General features: G+C 45.6%; 1 protein-coding gene across 2 annotated transcripts in view; it reads left to right on the forward strand.

Annotated features, from left to right (window-relative positions):
• The window catches only part of abcb6a (ATP binding cassette subfamily B member 6 (LAN blood group) a), a 164680-nt gene that overhangs the window by 112099 nt on the left and 34490 nt on the right, over positions 1–18091 (forward strand). For both annotated transcript variants that reach the window (XM_078403249.1, XM_078403248.1), the window contains exons 16-18: positions 9006–9180; positions 10494–10606; positions 11301–11395. In XM_078403249.1, coding sequence (XP_078259375.1) covers positions 9006–9180; positions 10494–10606; positions 11301–11395 — 383 coding nt within the window. The remainder of the gene's footprint in view (positions 1–9005; positions 9181–10493; positions 10607–11300; positions 11396–18091) is intronic.

Raw genomic sequence — 18091 nt, forward strand, 5'->3', positions numbered from 1 at the left:
CTTCTCTCCATACCCCCTGGTCCCTTTAGCAAAAAGGGCCACATCTAACTCCCTCTTAAATATAGCCAATGAACTGGCCTCAACTACCTTCTGTGGCAGAGAATTCCACAGACTCACCACTCTCTGTGTGAAGAAATGTTTTCTCATCTCGGTCCTAAAAGACTTCCCCCTTATCCTTAAGCTGTGACCCCTGGTTCTGGACTCCCCCAACATCGGGAACAATCTTCCCGCATCTAGCCTCTCCAACCCCTTAAGAATTTTATATGTTTCTATAAGATCCCCCCTCAGTCTTCTAAATTCCAGCGAGTACAAGCCCAGTCTATCCAGTCTTTCCTCATATGAAAGTCCCGCCATCCCAGGGATCAATCTGGTGAACCTTCTCTGTACTCCCTCTAAGGCAAGAACGTCTTTCCTCAGGTTAGGAGACCAAAACTGCACACAATACTCCAGGTGCGGTCTCACCAAGGCCCTGTACAACTGCAGCAGAACCTCCCTGCTCCTAAACTCAAATCCTCTTGCTATGAATGCCAACATACCATTCGCTTTCTTCACTGCCTGCTGCACCTGCATGCTTGCTTTCAATGACTGGTGCACCATGACACCCAGGTCACGTTGCATCTCCCCTTCTCCCAATCGGTCACCATTCAGGTAATACTCTGCTTTCCTGTTCTTGCCGCCAAAGTGGATAACCTCACATTTATCCACATTATATTGCATCTGCCATGCATTTGCCCACTCACCTAATCTATCCAAGTCACTCTGCAGCCTCCTAGCATCCTCCTCGCAGCTAACACTGCCACCCAGCTTCGTGTCATCCGCAAACTTAGAGATGTTGCATTCAATTCCCTCGTCCAAATCATTAATATACACTGTAAATAACTGGGGTCCCAGCACTGAGCCTTGCGGTACCCCACTAGTCACTTCCTGCCATTCCGAAAAGGACCCGTTTATTCCTACTCTTTGCTTCCTGTCCGCCAACCAATTTTCTATCCACCTCAACACTGAACCCTCAATACCGTGTGCTTTAAGTTTGTACACCAATCTCCTATGTGGGACCTTGTCGAAGGTCTTCTGAAAGTCCAGATATAACACATCGACTGGTTCTCCCTTATCCACTCTACTAGTTACATCCACGAAAAATTCTATAAGATTCGTCAGACATGATTTGCCTTTGGTAAATCCATGCTGACTTTGTCCGATGATTTCACCACTTTCCAAATGTGATGCTATCACATCTTTAATAACTGACTCTAGCATTTTCCCCACTACCGATGTTAGGCTAACTGGTCTATAATTCCCCGTTTTCTCTCTCCCTCCCTTTTTTAAAAAAAAGATCGAAACAAACTTTGGAAAGGTTAGGGAATAAATTCCCAAGTTTAGACCCGGACGAGTTGGAGGTAGGTCTGCCACCAGTCATGTGAAGGGTGAGTGTAAGCGCCGGAGAGTTCTTGAAATGTTGCAATGTTGGATGAGATTACAGTGATAACGGCTCATCTGTGGAAAACAAAGTTCAGCAAATGCAGGCGGTGATGGGCTTTAGGAATTGGCATACTGACAGATTGACAGTGAGGGTGCTACCACCAAGCCTAGGTGAACACAGGAATGACTGCAGGTTTTGAAGCTAGTTGTTTATAGCATCTACTCAACATCAGGCCCGTTCACTGGCTCCTTCCATTTCAAATCTCTCAAGTAGGACTGATTATGCGAAATTATAAAATTTGTCTGTCTTCAAAATAGCACATGCAAAATGAGACTGTACATATTAGAATCCAGAAAAGGACACAAAGTACTGGAATAACTCATCAGGTCAGGCAGCACATTGGAAGAACATGAATAGGTGACGTTTCGGGTCGGGACCCTTCTTCAGATGCCACAAAATATAATTTGATTTGGTGCTGGTTGTTCGATTAATTGGCAACTATAAACTTTGTCTAGTATAGGTGGATGATGAGAGAATCGGTCTATTAATGGTCATGTGTGAGAGAATAGGTTACCACAAAAATAAGTACGGGAAAATGGGAGAACTCTGAGAGCCAGCATTGATTCAATGGGCTGAATGGCCTCTTTCTGTGCCATGTTAAAATATGGAGAAGGATACTCTGATGATATTCCAGCTGTGATCCTCATCGATACATCTGCCACAACCTAATCTAATTTGAATCTGCCGTCCAGCAAGCCTGTCATTGACACCAACCTACTTCCTAGTCTTTCTTTGTACAGTACTTTACGTCATCCTCCACAAGCTTTCAACTTGAAAGGAACTAATATCCGTGGGGAAACTGTTCGACTCCCGTCATTTCCTCTCCAGATTTAAAATTCCTGCAACTTTGGTCATCAATTTACAGTGTACAAATGATGCGTTAGAAAGTGCATTTGTTCTCAGAAGCCAAGTTTCTAAATCATTGTTGATTCCGCCACTGAGTCACATAAGAGAATGTACCTCAGATCAATCATCCGGAAGATACTTAACCAACCTGCTCCCACTGACAGTAGATAGAAGTAAAGTGCTAGAGTAACTCAGCGGATCAGATTTTGACATCACTGAAAAGGGTGGGTGACGTTTCGGGTTGGAACATTTCTTCCGAACGGAAATGTCATCCACCTTTTTTTCTCCGTAGATGCTGCCTGACCCGCTGAGTTATTCCAGCACTTTGTGTCTTCTTCGGTATAAACCAGCATCTGCAGTTCCTCCCTGCACCCCACTGTACAATATCCTGGCAGCCAAGATCTCTGACTGAGAGCTGAAAGGAAGCATGCAGGTAAAGCAGGCAGTGAAGAAAGCTAATGGCATGTTAGCCTTCATAACGAGAGGATTTGAGTATAGGAGAAAAGAGGTCCCTCTGCAGTTGTACAGGGCCCTGGTGAGACCACATCTGGAGTACTATTGTGCAGTTTTGGTCTCCTAATTTGAGGAAGGACGTCTTTGCTATTGAGGCAGTGCAGCGTAGGTTCACCAGGTTAATCCCCGAGATGGCGGGACTGTCATAGGAGGAAAGATTGGAAAGGCTGGGCTTGTATTCAGTGGAGTTTAGAAGGATGAGGGAGGATCTTATAGAGATGTATAAAATTATGAAAGGACTGGACAAGCTAGATGCAGGAAAAATGTTCCCAATGTTGGGGGAGTCCAGAACCAGGGGCCACAGTCTAAGAATAAAGGGGAGGCCATTTAAACCTGAAGTGAGAAAAAACCTTTTTCACCCAGAGAGTTGTGAATTTGTGGAATTCTCTGCAACAGAAGGCAGTGGAGGCAAATTCACTGGATGAATTTAAAAGAGAGTTAGATAGAACTCTAGGGGCTAGTGGAATCAAGGGTAATGGGGAGAAGGCAGGCACGGGTTACTGATTGTGGATGATCAGCCATGATCACAATGAATGGCGGTGCTGGCTCGAAGGGCCAAATGTGATCCTCCTGCACCTATTTTTTATGTTTCTGTGACTAGACTCTGGACACCATGGTTCACTTTCAATATCTCTGGAGCTAATTCTCAACCAGGGAAGGTGTCATAAGGTCATAAGTGATAGGACCAGAATTAGGCCATTCGGACCATCAAGTCTACTCCGCCAAGAATTCCACAGATTCACTGCCCTCTGACTAATGAAATTCCTCCTCATCTCCTTCCTAAAGGAATGTCCTTTAATTCTGAAGCTATGACCTCTATTCGTAGACTTTCCCACTATTGGAAACATCCTCTCCACATCCACTCTATCCAGGCCTTTCATTATTCTGTAAGTTTCAATGAGGTCCCCCCTCATCCTTCTAAACTCCAGCGAGTACAGGCCCAGTGCCATCAAACGCTTATCATATGTTAACCCACTCATTCCTGGGATCATTCTCGTAAACCTCCTCAGAGTCCCGCTTCTTGTCCTACTGAGTTACTCCAGCATTTTGTGCCTGTTCCAATGATGGCAGACTCTGTGCATCCCGCATTAGACTCAATAGTCAGCTTAGAATTCACAGGACTGTAATGGAAGCAAATTATTCATTGCAGCTCAAGAGAGTGCCTAAGAAGAAAAAAATTAGGGAGAGGTCAGCGGTCTCAGGAGAGGGAAAGGGCAAGCAACTATGTCAGGGAAAACTAGCGGAGAATGAAAGGTTCCTTTTCTTTTAATTAAATGTTGATGCACACAATTGTATAAGTTTAGAATCTCTGCAGCATGGAAGAAGCCTGTGAATGCCCACACCAAGTAACATATATATTGTCTTTTATTTGTACCATCACAATAGACAATAGACAATAGGTGCAGGAGCCAGCACCGCCATTCAATGCGATCATGGCTGATCACTCTCAATCAGTACCCCGTTCCTGCCTTCTCCCCATACCCCCTCACTCCGCTATCCTTAAGAGCTCTATCCAGCTCTCTCTTGAAAGCATCCAACGAACTGGCCTCCACTGCCTTCTGCGGCAGAGAATTCCACACCATAGCTCCTTGCCTGCAAGAATTCTCTACTGCACAGACCTCTCTTCTTTTGGAGGGTGGCACGGTGGCGCAGCAGTAGAGTTGCTGCCTTACAGCGCTGGAGACCCGGGTTTGATTCAGACTACGGGTGCTGTCTGTACGGAGTTTACGTTCTCTCAATTCTCCCGCATGGGTTTTCTCTGAGATCTTTGGTTTCCTCCCACACTCCAAAGACGTACAGGTTTGTAGGTTGACACACAATGCTGGAGTAACTCAGCAGGTCATGCAGCATCTCGGGAGGGAAAGAATTGGTGACGTTTCGGGTCGAGACACTTCTTCAGACTGAACCAACATTTTAACCAGCATCTGCAGTTTTTTTTCCTACACAGGTTTGTAGGCTAATTGGCTTAGTATTAATGTAAATTGCCCCTCTTACGTGTAGGGTAGTGTTAATGTTTGGGGATCGCAGGTCAGCGCGGTCTCGGTGGGCCGAAGGGCCTGTTTCCACGCTGTATCTCTAAACTAAACTAAACTAAAGCTGCACTGACTACGAGAGTAGACCAGAGTCCGTCCCCAGATTACCATCCTTTTCATGTCCTTCCCTCACCTGGGACTTATTACCAAGAGCTCTGTGCCTGTGCCCGAGGCGCGCTGGTGCACGGGGTTGATCAGAGAACTGTGAGCGGCTGCAAGCATCTGGAAGGTTTGAGATGCTATTTAAAAAAGAACTGATCTGACACTTTGGCTCCTTGATGTTAATCTTGGGGAGCGGTGCAAAATGGCCATTCATGAGGAGCCACATGTGTTTGACGTATACCTGACACCCATGTCCATATGCTGCAAAGCTCCTGCAAATGCTTCCACTATTTCTTTTTAATTATTATTTTTAAATGAACTGCTTCACAGACTGTGGAATGCAAATTTTGTTAACTAATCTACTCAATCTGTACAAGTACCAACCGAACGATAAGCAGGGTTCAATCTTTCTTATTGCAAGTGTTTAAAAAGATCATTCATATTGAACTATAAGTATTGAAACTGGCTGTTTGGCAGCAGCAGCTATTATCATCAAAGGCCCACGCCACCCTGGCCACACTCTCATCTCGCTGCTACCATCAGGAAGAAGGTACAGGAGCCCAAGAAACGTTACCACCAGAACAGCTTCTTCCCATCAATCATAAGTCTCTTGAAAACTACACAACACTAACCAGACCTCTACCTCAAAACTAAATTACTATGAACTTTGTTTTGCTTACACTACATACTATCACAGTCTGGTTTTGTGGAATTACTGATAATTTAATGTATTTTTATTTGTTGTGTTAATGGGTCAGTAAAGCTGCAGCAAATAAGTTTTTCATGGTTCTGTTTACAGTGCATATATTCCATCAATTATTATTATATTACTAAAACTCTCATCTTGTTTGTTTGTTTGTCAGTTGTCTGGTTGTACGTACCCGAAATACAGCCAAAACGGTACAAGATAGTGCAATAATTTTGGGCCCACCCTATTCACCATTCCCTTGCGGTCTCGATTGATCAAGTTTTGTTACATTTTAAAAGCAATTAACTTGATAAACTTTAATAAATGCACTCCCCCCCCCCCCCCCCGGACGGGAGGACCGGCGTGCCCCGCGCCTGACCTACCGCCCGTGGTGCAGTGCAGCGGCAGAGGGTCAAAGAAGATGGCCGTCGCCATACAGCTGCCGCTGCAGGAGCTGCCAACTGGTCCACGGCTCGCTCTGGCTACCCGGGGCCGGGGTGAGTGGCTCCCTCTCCCCCCATGCCCGCCCATGGCCCTGGGGGACACTCCCCGGCCGGCAACAGGTCCACCAGATCGTCCGTTGGGGGATGGTTGCCGGGCCCGCAGGAGAGATTTGCACCCAACGGTGGTTGCCACTCCCGCAGGAGAGGTTAGGACCCAACGGGTCCACACCCGTCTAGTGACAATTAAACACTCCTGACTCTCCCTCGCTGTTTGTGCCCACACAAGTCCTTTCCCACTTCATCCCGCTCTACTGTCCTAACCTGCTGTTACTTTCTGAGGTTTATTTCGTTTTCTCATAAAAGCTGGTTGCCCCGTGACTCCCTGTGTCATTGAGTGATAAAATGTGGCCCAACTTGCCCACACCGGCCAACATGTCAAGTCAAGTCAAGTCAATTTTATTTGTATAGCACATTTAAAAACAACCCACGTTGACCAAAGTGCTGCACATCTGATTAGGAAAAAAAAAAGAAACATACAGTGGCAGGCAGCCAAACACAACGGCGCAGCCATCTTGAACAAAATGTTTAACTAAAGCAGAATGGTGGACACTAGTCCCACCTGCCTGTGCTTGGTCCATATCCCTCCAAACCTGTCCTATCCATGTCCCTGTCCAAATGTTTCTTGAACATTGCGATAGTCCCTGTCTCAATTACCTCCTCCGGCAGCTCGTTCCATACACCCACCACCCTTTGTGTGAAAATGTTACCCCTTAGATTCCTATGAAATCTTTTCCCCTTCACCTTGAACCTATGTCCTCTGGTTCTCGAATCACCTACTCAGGGCAAGAGACTCTGTGCATCTGCTCGATCTATTCCTCTCATGATTTTATACACCTCTATAAGATCACCCCTCATCCACCTGTGCTCCAAGGAATAGAGACCCAGCCTGCTCAACTTCTCCCTATAGCTCACACCCTCTAGTCCTGGCAACATCCTCGTAAATCTTCTCTGCGCCCTTTCATTTTATCATATCATATCATATCATATATATACAGCCGGAAACAGGCCTTTTCGGCCCACCAAGTCCGTGCCGCCCAGCGATCCCCGTACATTAACACTATCCTACACCTACTAGGGACAATTTTTACATTTACCCAGCCAATTAACCTACATACCTGTACGTCTTTGGAGTGTGGGAGGAACCCACGCAGGTCACGGGGAGAACGTACAAACTCCTTACAGTGCAGCACCCGTAGTCAGGATCGAACCTGAGTCTCCGGCGCTGCATTCGCTGTAAAGCAGCAACTCTACCGCTGCGCTACCGTGCCGCCCTTTTAAAAGCAGAACTGTACAATTCAACACTAAATTATTTGGCATGATCCTCATTTGACAAACTCTCGTCCACACTCCCAACCCTCCACTGGTTTGTAATGTGCACCCTTCATTATTATTTGATGGCAGGTCGAAAAGAAAGAAATGCCTCAGAGCTGGCTCTTTCCTTGTATCTATCGAGGTATTATAGGGATAGAGATACAATACAGAAACAGGCCCAACCACGTTGGCCACCAGCCACCCAATACATTAATTCTACAACACTAATCTAACCCACAAAAGGATGCAAAGTGGTGGAGTAACTCTGCAGGTGTGGCAGCATCTCTGGAGAACATGGATAGGGGATGTCTTGACTCGAAACGTCACCTATCCATGTTCTTCAAAGATGCTGCCTGACCTGCTGAGTTACTCCAGCACTTTGTGTCCTTTTGTGTATTAACCAGCATCTGCAGTTCTTTGTTTCTACTAATCTAATCCAACTTTATTCTCTCCATATTGTTATCAATTCCTTCGGATTCTATCATTTATCTCCGCAAACTAACACAGGCCAATTAACCTATAAATCCGGATGTCTTTGGAATGTGGGGGAAACTGGAGCAGCCAAAGGAAACCCATGCGGTCACAGTGAGAACATGCAAACTCCACGCATACAGGACCCGAGGTCAGGATTGAACCCGGGTCTCTGGTGCTGTGAGACAGCGGCTCTGCAAAACGCACCTCTGTGCCGCATTATAAACTTCAGTTATAATTCTGCTCTACTGGAGCAATACGTTCTTAAGGTCATAAGTGATAGGAGCAGAATTAGGCCATTCGGCCTATCAAGTCTACTCCATCATTCAATCATGGCTGATCTATCTCTCCCTCCTAACCCCATTCTCCTGCCTTCTCCCCATAACCTTTGACACCCGCACTAATCAGTGCAGCTCCAAAACAAGGGATTCCCATCATTAAAAATCCTTGTGGAAGCTGCTGTAGGAAAATGGCTGTCTACTTTACAAAGGTAATTAAATATCAATACAGCATGGATATAGGCCATTCGGCCCAATTCAGTTTAGTTTAGAGATACAGCGCGGAAACAGGCCCTTCGGCCCACCGCGCCGACCAGCACACCAACACTATCCTACACACTAGGGACAATGTACACATACACCAAGCCAATTAACCTACATACCTGTATGTCTTTGGAGTGTGGGAGGAAACCGAAGATCTCGGAGAAAACCCCCGCGGACACAGGGAGAACGTGCAAACTCTGTACAGACAGCACCCGTAGTCGGTATCAAACCCGGGTCTTCGGTGCTGCAAGCGCTGTAAGGCAGCAAGTCTACCGTTGCGTCATCGTGGCCGTGGCAATTTACCCATGCTGACCAACTTGCCCCATCTACACTAGTCCTACCTGCCTGTGTTTGGCCCATATCCCTCTAAATGTATCCTATGTCCATGATGATGAAGGAGACTATGGACAATTGCTTTGAATGGCACTCCATATTAAAAGCAGTCCATATTTGGTCAGTCTCATGCTCTCACAGGTCTTGAAATTTCTTCTGAGAATGTCTGAACTTCCTCCGCAGGTGAAGCAGCAGTCTCTGCGTTCACACATCGGGGTGGTGCCCCAAGATACCGTCCTCTTCAATGACAACATTAGAAACAACATCCGCTACGGCAGAGTGACTGCCAGTGACGAGGAAGTGGAAGAAGCCTCTCGAGCTGCCGATATCCATGAACAAATAATCACATTCCCTGAAGGTACAGAGCTACATTTTCCTTTGGTTTATACGGGAAATTATTTGTGAAAGCACCTGGTTTAAAAATAGACACGAAGATAGACACAAAATGCTGGAGTAACTCAGTGGAAATAGCAGTGTCTCTGGAGAGAAGGAATGGGAGACGTTTCGGATCGAGACCCTTCTTCAGACTTCACTCTAATTCTGAACACGAAGACACCGAGAGAGAGTTATCCATCTGAAGATTGAGGAGAGCTCTTTTACCCTTGCATGCCTCCTCCCATTCCTTCTCTCCAGAGATGCTGCCTTTACCGCTAAGTTACTCCAGCCTTTTGTGTCTATCTTCTTTGCAAACCAGCATCTGCAGTTTCCTCCTACAGGTTTTAAAACCTACTGATTGAAGGTATGAAAGTTTTTTGAAGTGGCCTCTTACACCCCCAAAGTCATTAGATTGCTGCATGTTTACTTGCAGTCTGGTTTAGTTTATTTTATTTTCAGGTGTTCCGAGGTACAGTGAAAAGCTTTTTTGTTGCGTGCTATCAGGTCAGCGGATAGACTATATATGATTACAATCAAGCCGTCCACAGTGTACAGATACAGAATAAAGAGAATAAGTTTTGGTGCAAGATAATGTCCAGTAAAGTCTGATTAAAGATAGTCCGAGGGTCACCAATGAGCTTGTTGTAGGACAATGAGCTTGTTGGAGGACCAACCTCTGGTTGGTGATAGGATGGTTCAGTTGCTTGTTAACAGCTGGGAAGAACCTGTCCCTGAATCTGGTCTCTGGTTTGATTGCCTATCTACACCCATCTCTCCCTGAGGACTGTTTTCGTCTATTTAACGACAACCAATTCACTCACCCACTAATGCTCTACATTGGACCCTGCGTTTTCACGGCACCCTACCTTTTTGTAAGACAGGCCAGACATATGTTTCAGGAGTCAAACAAATCTAACCTAATCTATCCTAAAATTTGCAGTGAATGATTTTAGTGGATAGATTAGATTAAAACTCTTCGGTGTTAAAGACTACAACAAGAACTAGCTTTAATTTTATCAGTCAAGATGAGCAGAAATATTGGCAATTTCTCTCTCTCATGAAAACGTATTTCATTTTCTATGTCTTGGTGTTATTTTATTTTTGTTCGATTGTGCTCCTATAAAGTGCTCTGGGACATTTTACTACCCTATATAGGCACTATATTAAAGCAAGTTTTTGTACTGTTCTGTGTGAAGATTGCTTGGGTATCCTGAAGCCCTTTGAATGTTTTGGATGCAAGTTATGGGTCACCATGTCCTGAAAGACATTTACAGACTTTGTCTGTTGTTTCGTCAGGTTACGAAACACTAGTGGGCGAGAGAGGTCTGAAGCTGAGCGGAGGAGAGAAACAACGAGTGGCCATTGCCAGAACAATCCTGAAGGCACCTCAGATCATTCTTCTGGATGAGGTAAGCAGGAAGGAAAAGCACCAATTGTTCAGTGTCTGAGAGATGAAAGGCACAGACATTGTCTGGAACATTCAGACCAATCCCAGTATCAAATCACACTCGAATTAACAGAGGTGTCACAGCCTTAACCGTGAATGAATCTAGGCTAGAAAGGTAGAATGTTTCACAAAGGAGAGATTCACTAAGGTTGGGGAAAGATTGGTAATTGTGGTAGGGACTATTGCATTATTTAAGAAATAATTAGATGGGTACATGGATAGGACAGGTTTGGAGGGATATGGGGCAAACACAGGCAGGTGGGACTAGTGTAGATGGGGCATGTTGGTCGGTGTGGGCAGATGGGACTAGTGTAGATGGGACATGTTGGTCGGTGTGGGCAGGTGGGACTAATGTAGATGGGGCATGTTGGTCGGTGTGGGCAGGTGGGACTAGTGTAGATGGGGCATGTTGGTCGGTGTGGGCAGGTGGGACTAGTGTAGATGGGGCATGTTGGTCGGTGTGGGCAGGTGGGACTATTGTAGATGGGGCATGTTGGTCGGTGTGGGCAGGTGGGACTAGTGCAGATGGGGCATGTTGGTCGGTGTGGGCAAGTTGGGCTGAAGGGCCTGTTTCCACGCTGTTTGATTCTATGACTCTGATGAATATTTTTGTTGTTTCATTGTTATGACAGTACACATTTCTTGTGTTTGTGCAGGCCACATCTGCTCTGGACACACAAACTGAAAGGAACATTCAGGCCTCGCTTGCCAAAGTGTGTGTCAACAGGACTACGATCATCGTGGCTCACAGGTCAGTACTCCAGGAAAAAAATGATCCACCACCGATTTTCCGGCATCCTTGGCTCTTGAGCTTTGCTGTATTATCCATTTTGTCAGACTAACCGGCTGACGAGGTCGGCCATGGAAGTCGGCCATGGGTACAGATCTGCCGGCTCCGGCTGAGCCAGAGTCCCAGAGCCTCGGCCACAGTTGGCAAATTCAACCCGCCGATTAGCCACAGAGGTCCCAATGATCGGCCGCCTCACCCGGCCTAGGCACCACATTCTGGGGGGATTTCAAGTGCACTCTCGTAATCTTGTCCGGATTATCGGTGGGTGGACCTGTACACGCGCTCCTCAATTTACGATGGGGTTACGTTCCGAGAAACCCATCGGAAACCAAAAATATCGTAAGATGAAATGCATTGAAAACCCACGATCACGTGGCCAGAAGTGAGCTGCGGCTCGCTACGGGACATTGCTGTTTGCACCATTGCAAAGTCAAAATATCGTAAGTCGGAGCATCATAAGGCAGGGAGCACCTGTACAAGATTTCAATATTTCTACCCAAGCCCAAATGTTATGTCTATTGCTGGAGCTCCGGTGTGAAACAATAAATCACTCTTCATTTTTTGATTGTGCATCCAGTCCTACTCAGAATTTTCAAATGCACATATTAAAAATACAATCTAGTGTTCCCATCAGGACCAATTAATTATTTTTTTAAACCATACAGTGTAATAGCTAGAAATTAAGCTATTTTAAACGATTTCATACTCGATTAAGAATCCAGACTCTCAGTGCCATGTGGATATAAGGAACCGCAGATGCCGGTTTACAAGAAAAGGCACAAAGTGCTGGAGTACCTCAGTGAGTTAAATCTGAAGAAGGGTCCCGGCCCAAAACGTCATCTATCCACGTTCTCCAGAGATGCTGCCTGACCCGCTGAGTTACTCCAGCACTCTGTGAAACGTCACCTATCCATGTTCTCCAGAGATGCTGCCTGACCCGCTGAGTTACTCCAGCACTTTGTGTCTTTTCTTGGTGTCATGATCCAGAGACAGGTGTTCCTATTAGAAGCATTGAATAAATCTGGAATAATCTTTTTAAAATGTTAAAATGTATTACCATATTAGTGCAGAATCTGAGAATGTTATTAACTGTTAACTGTAATCACTACTTGAATAGTAAGGGTGTCAGAGGTTATGGGGCATGGGGTTGAAGACAGTTGAAGATAGGGCAGCCAACAACCAAGTGAGGTGGAGGACATTTGTCAATGGCCTATACTCCCTAGAGGAGCAAAGGGCTTAAGAAGAAGAAGATAGGACTGATTACAGGAGAATGGAGTTGAGAGGGAAAGATAGATCAGCCATGATTGAAAGGCGGAGTAGACTTGATTGGCTGATGGCCTGATTCTGCTCCTAGAACTTATGAAGTTATTAACTAACTTTTGAACAGCTCAGCAAATGACATTGTTTAAGGCAGTTTACATAAGACCAAGCAATAAACGTTGGATTTGTAGCCAACTGTCATTTCACGTGAATTAACTTTTAGAAATCACCAACAATTTTTACTGGTTTACTGGGTAATTAAGTGGCTCAGATTATCAATAAATTAAATAACCTGTTGGAGCTGTCCAGGGCAATATGAAGTCATCAATATTTGAATGTAAGCGTTGTAATTAAGTTGTCTGAAAAATGAATCTAAATTTTCCCTTACCTGTCAGGGTATGAAGGAGACTGCAGTGGTGTGAATGGGCACTAAGCTGGGAGAACTGGCATTTGTGAGCACTGATGGTCTATCGTTTGGAGTTCATTGTTAAAGTTTCAAAATTGAAAAGAATAATTACCAGGGCAGCACGGTGGCGCAGCAGTAGAGATGCTGCCTTACAGCGCCAGAGACCCGGGTTTGATCCTGACTGTGGATACTTTGATCAGAGTTTGTACACTCTCCCTGTGACCTGCATGGCATTTCTCCGGGAACTCCAGTTTCATCCCACACTCCATAGAAGTATGTAGTATAATTGGCTTGGTATAATTGTAAATTGTCCCTAGTGTGTGTAGAGGTGTGTGGGGACCGCTGGTCGACGTCGTGGGCCGATGGGCCTGTTTCCATGCTTTATCTCTAAACTAAACTAAACTAAATGGGCGTTCACGGTGGCGCAGCGGTAGAGTTGCTGCCTTACAGCGAATGCAGCGCCAGAGACCTGGGTTCAATCCCGACTACGGGTGCTGTCTGTACGGAGTTTGTACGTTCTCCCCGTGACCTGCGTGGGTTTTCTCCGAGATCTTCGGTTTCCTCCCACACTCCAAAGACTTGCAGGTATGTAAGTTAATTGGCTTGGTAAATGTAAAAATTGTCCCTAGTGGGTATAGGATAGTGTTACTGTGTGGGGATCGCTGGTCGACCCGGTGGGCCGATGGGCCTGTTTCAGCACTTTATCTCTCAACTAAACTGAACTAAACTTGTATCTCATAGAACTTTTCACATCCTTTGAGCATCTAAAGTGCTTTGCTGGCCGTCAAAGCCAAGAACCAGCCTGTTGGTTTGTGTAAAGCAAGTTCCCTTAAATAGCATTGTGCTATTGACTCGATCAGCTGTTTTTTTAGGTTTTTGGGAGATAGAATCCCTGCTCCTTAACATTTCTGACATAGAAAGATAGAAAATTGGTGCAAGAGAAGGCCATTTGGCCCTTCAAGCTAGCACTGCCTTTCATTGTGATCATGCAGCCCCCGGGCCTATAGTTTCCGGGCCTACAGCAGCCCCCTGGCCTATAGTGTCCGGGCCTACAGCCCCGGGCCCCGGGCCTAATACGGGACAAGGGCGGCCCCGTACGGGACAAACCAATTTAGCCCAAAATACGGGCTGTCCCGGCTAATACGGGACAGTTGGCAACTCTATTTGCCGCACACAAGCATCCACTTGCCCTTCTTACTTTACCCTACCAGCACACCTTTCCATCTTGTTTTCCTCTCCTCCTCCATGTAAGAATTCCATTGTTCCATAGCGGGACATACAGTATAACAATCAAACAATCTTGACAATTTTCCAAGTTCCCTTTAACTGTATTTGTGGCACTTGACTCAAATTTTCTGATGGGAGTATTATTGTTTCATATGTTCACAAATTCTAGGAGAAGAATTAGGCCTTTCAGCCCATCAAGGGACAGAAAGATCGAGGATATGAATGTATGGCTGAGGGGCTGGGGCAGGGAGCAGGGATTTAGATTTCTAGACCACTGGGATCTCTTCTGGAGTAGGGGTGACCTGTACAAAAGGGACGGGTTACACCTTAACAGCAGGGGGACCAACATTCTGGCAGGTAGGTTTGCTAGTGCTACACGTTTGTCTTTAAACTAAGTAGTGGGGGGGAGGGGTTGACAAATTGGGAATATGAAGATGGAGTTAAAGGAGAAGCGAATACAGGAGAAATTGCAAAGGACTCTCGAATAAATGGGAAGGGAAGTTCTAGATGGGATAAGAGAGTACGGTCAGGGCCAATTGTGACCGGTGTGAGAGGGGAGGTAAATACCGAAGTTAAAGTGTTGTATTTAAATGCGCGAAGTATAAAAAATAAAGTGGATGAGCTTGAGGCTCAGTTAGACATTGGCAAGTATGATGTTGTGGGAATTACAGAGACATGGCTGCAAGAGGACCAGGGCTGGGAACTGAATATTCAGGGGTATACGCCCTATCGAAAAGACAGACAGGTGGGCAGAGGGGGTGGGGTCGCTCTGTTGGTAAGGAATGATATTTACTCCCTTGCAAGGGGTGACATAGAATCAGGAGATGTAGAATCAGTATGGATAGAAATGAGGAATTGTAAGGGTAAAAAGACCCTAATGGGAGTTATCTCCAGGCCCCCAAACAGTAGCCTTGACATAGGGTGCAAGTTGAATCAAGAGCTAAAATTGGCATGTCACAAATGTAATGCTACGGTGGTTATGGGAGATTTCAACATGCAGGTAGACTGGGAGAATCAGGTTGGTAATGGACCCCAGGAAAGGGAGTTTGTGGAGTGCCTCCGAGATAGATTCTTAGAACAGCTTGTACTGGAGCCTACCAGGGAGAAGGCAATTCTGGATTTAGTGTTGTGTGATGAACCTGATTTGATAAGGGAACTCAAGGTAAAAGAGCCATTAGGAGGCAGTGATCACAATATGATAAGTTTTAATCTACAAATTGAGAGGGAGAAGGGAAAATCGGAAGTGTCAGTATTACAGTATAGCAAAGGGGATTACAGAGGCATGAGGCAGGAGCTGGCCAGAATTGACTGAAAGGAGACCCTCGCAGGGAAGACGGTGGAACAGCAATGGCAGGTATTCCTGGGAATAATGCAGAAGTTGCAGGATCAATTCATCCCAAACAGGAGGAAAGATTCTAAGGGGAGTAAGAGGCACACGTGGCTGACAAGGGAAGTTGAGGACAGCATAAAAGAGAATAAGTATAACATAGCAAAGAAGAGTGGGAAGCCAGAGGATTGGAACTCTTTTAAAGAGCAACAGAAGATAAGTAAAAAGGCAATACGGGGAGAAAAGATGAGGTACGAGGGTAAGCTGGCCAATAATATAAAGGAGGATAGTAAAAGCTTTTTTAGATATGTGAAGAGGAAAAAAATAGTCAAGGCAAATGTGGGTCCCTTGAAGACAGAAGCAGGGGAATTTATTACGGGGAACAAGGAAATGGCAGACGAGTTGAACCAGTATTTTGGATCTGTCTTCACTAAGGAAGATGCAAACAATATCCCAGATGTGCCAGTGGCCAGAGATCCTAGGGTGACGGAGGAACTGAAGGATATTAACATTAGGCAGGAAATGGTGTTGGGTAGACTGATGGGACTGAAGGCTGATAAATCCCCAGGCCTAATGGTCTGCATCCCAGAGTACTTAAGGAGGTGGCTCTAGAAATCATGGACGCATTGGTGATCATTTTCCAATGTTCTATAGATTCAGGATCAGTTCCTGTGGATTGGAGGGTAGCTAATGTTATCCCACTTTTTAAGAAAGGAGGGAGAAAGAAAACAGGAAATTATAGACCAGTTAGTCTGACATTAGTGGTGGGGAAGATGCTGGAGTCAATTATAAAAAAATAAATTGCGGAGCATTTGGATAGCAGTAACAGGATTGTTCTGAGTCAGCATGGACTTACGAAGGGGAAATCATGCTTGACTAATCTTCTGGACTTTTTTGAGGATGTAACTAGGAAAATGGACAGGGGAGAGCCGGTGGATGAGGTGTACCTTGACTTTCAGAAAGCCTCATTAGGAGATTAGTGGGCAAAATTAGAGCACATGGTATTGGGGGTATGGTACTGACATGGATAGAAAATTGGTTGGCAGACAGAATGCAGAGAGTGGGGATAAATGGGTCCCTTTCGGAATGGCAGGCAGTAACTAGTGGGATACCGCAAGGCTCGGTGCTGGGACCGCAGCTATTTACAATATACATTAATGACTTGGATGAAGGGATTAATAGTAACATTAGCAAATTTGTAGATGACACAAAGCTGGGTGGCATTGTGAACTGTGAGGAAGATGCTATGAGGTTGCAGGGTGACTTGGACAGGTTGTGTGAGTGGGCGGATGCATGGCAGATGCAGTTTAATGTGGATAAGTGTGAGGTTATCCACTTTGGTGGTAAGAATAGGAAGGCAGATTATTATCTGAATGGTGTCAAGTTAGGAAAAAGGGGCGTACAACGAGATCCGGGTGTCCTAGTGCATCAGTCACTGAAAGGAAGCATGCAGGTACAGCAGGCAGTGAAGAAAGTCAATGGAATGTTGGCCTTCATAACAAGAGGAGTTGAGTAAAGGAGCAAAGAGGTCCTTCTGCAGTTGTACAGGGCCCTAGTGAGACCGCACCTGGAATACTGTGTGCAATTTTGGTCTCCAAATTTGAGGAAGGATATTCTTGCTATTGAGTGCATGCAGCGTAGGTTTACTGGGTTAATTCCCGGAATGGCGGGACTGTCGTATGTTGAAAGACTGGAGCGACTAGGCTTGTATACACTGGAATTTAGAAGGATGAGAGGGGATCTTATTGAAACATATAAGATTATTAAAGGGTTGGACACGTTAGAGGCAGGAAACATGTTCCCAATTTTGGGGGAGTCCAGAACCAGGGGCCACAGTTTAAGAATAAGGGGTAGGCCATTTAGAACGGAGATGAGGAAGAACTTTTTCAGTCAGAGAGTGGTGAAGGTGTGGAATTCTCTGCCTCAGAAGGCAGTGGAGGCCAGTTCGTTGGATGCTTTCAAGAGAGAGCTGGATAGAGCTCTTAAGGATAGCGGAGTGAGGGGGTATGGGGAGAAGGCAGGAACGGGGTACTGATTGAGAGTGATCAGCCATGATCGCATTGAATGGCGGTGCTGGCTCGAAGGGCTGAATGGCCTACTCCTGCACCTATTGTCTATTGTCTATAGAATGCAGTGGAGGCCAATTCTCTGAATGCATTCAAGAGAGAGCTAGATAGAGCTCTTAAGGATAGCGGAGTCAGGGGGTATGGGGAGAAGGCAGGAACGGGGTACTGATTGAGAATGATCAGCCATGATCACATTGAATGGTGGTGCTAGCTCGAAGGGCCGAATGGCCTACTCCTGCACCTATTGTCTATTGTCTATTGAAACATTTAGTTCCAGTGGTTCTTGGCTTCAAAATGAAAGATGGTTTCAAAAGTCAAAACCTCCTTGAATGGACATTGACTAAACTTTGTTTGTCCTTGGGATGTGATCT

The sequence above is a fragment of the Rhinoraja longicauda genome, chromosome 8 (genome assembly GCF_053455715.1).
Source record: "Rhinoraja longicauda isolate Sanriku21f chromosome 8, sRhiLon1.1, whole genome shotgun sequence".
NCBI classification, from domain to species: domain Eukaryota; kingdom Metazoa; phylum Chordata; class Chondrichthyes; order Rajiformes; family Arhynchobatidae; genus Rhinoraja; species Rhinoraja longicauda.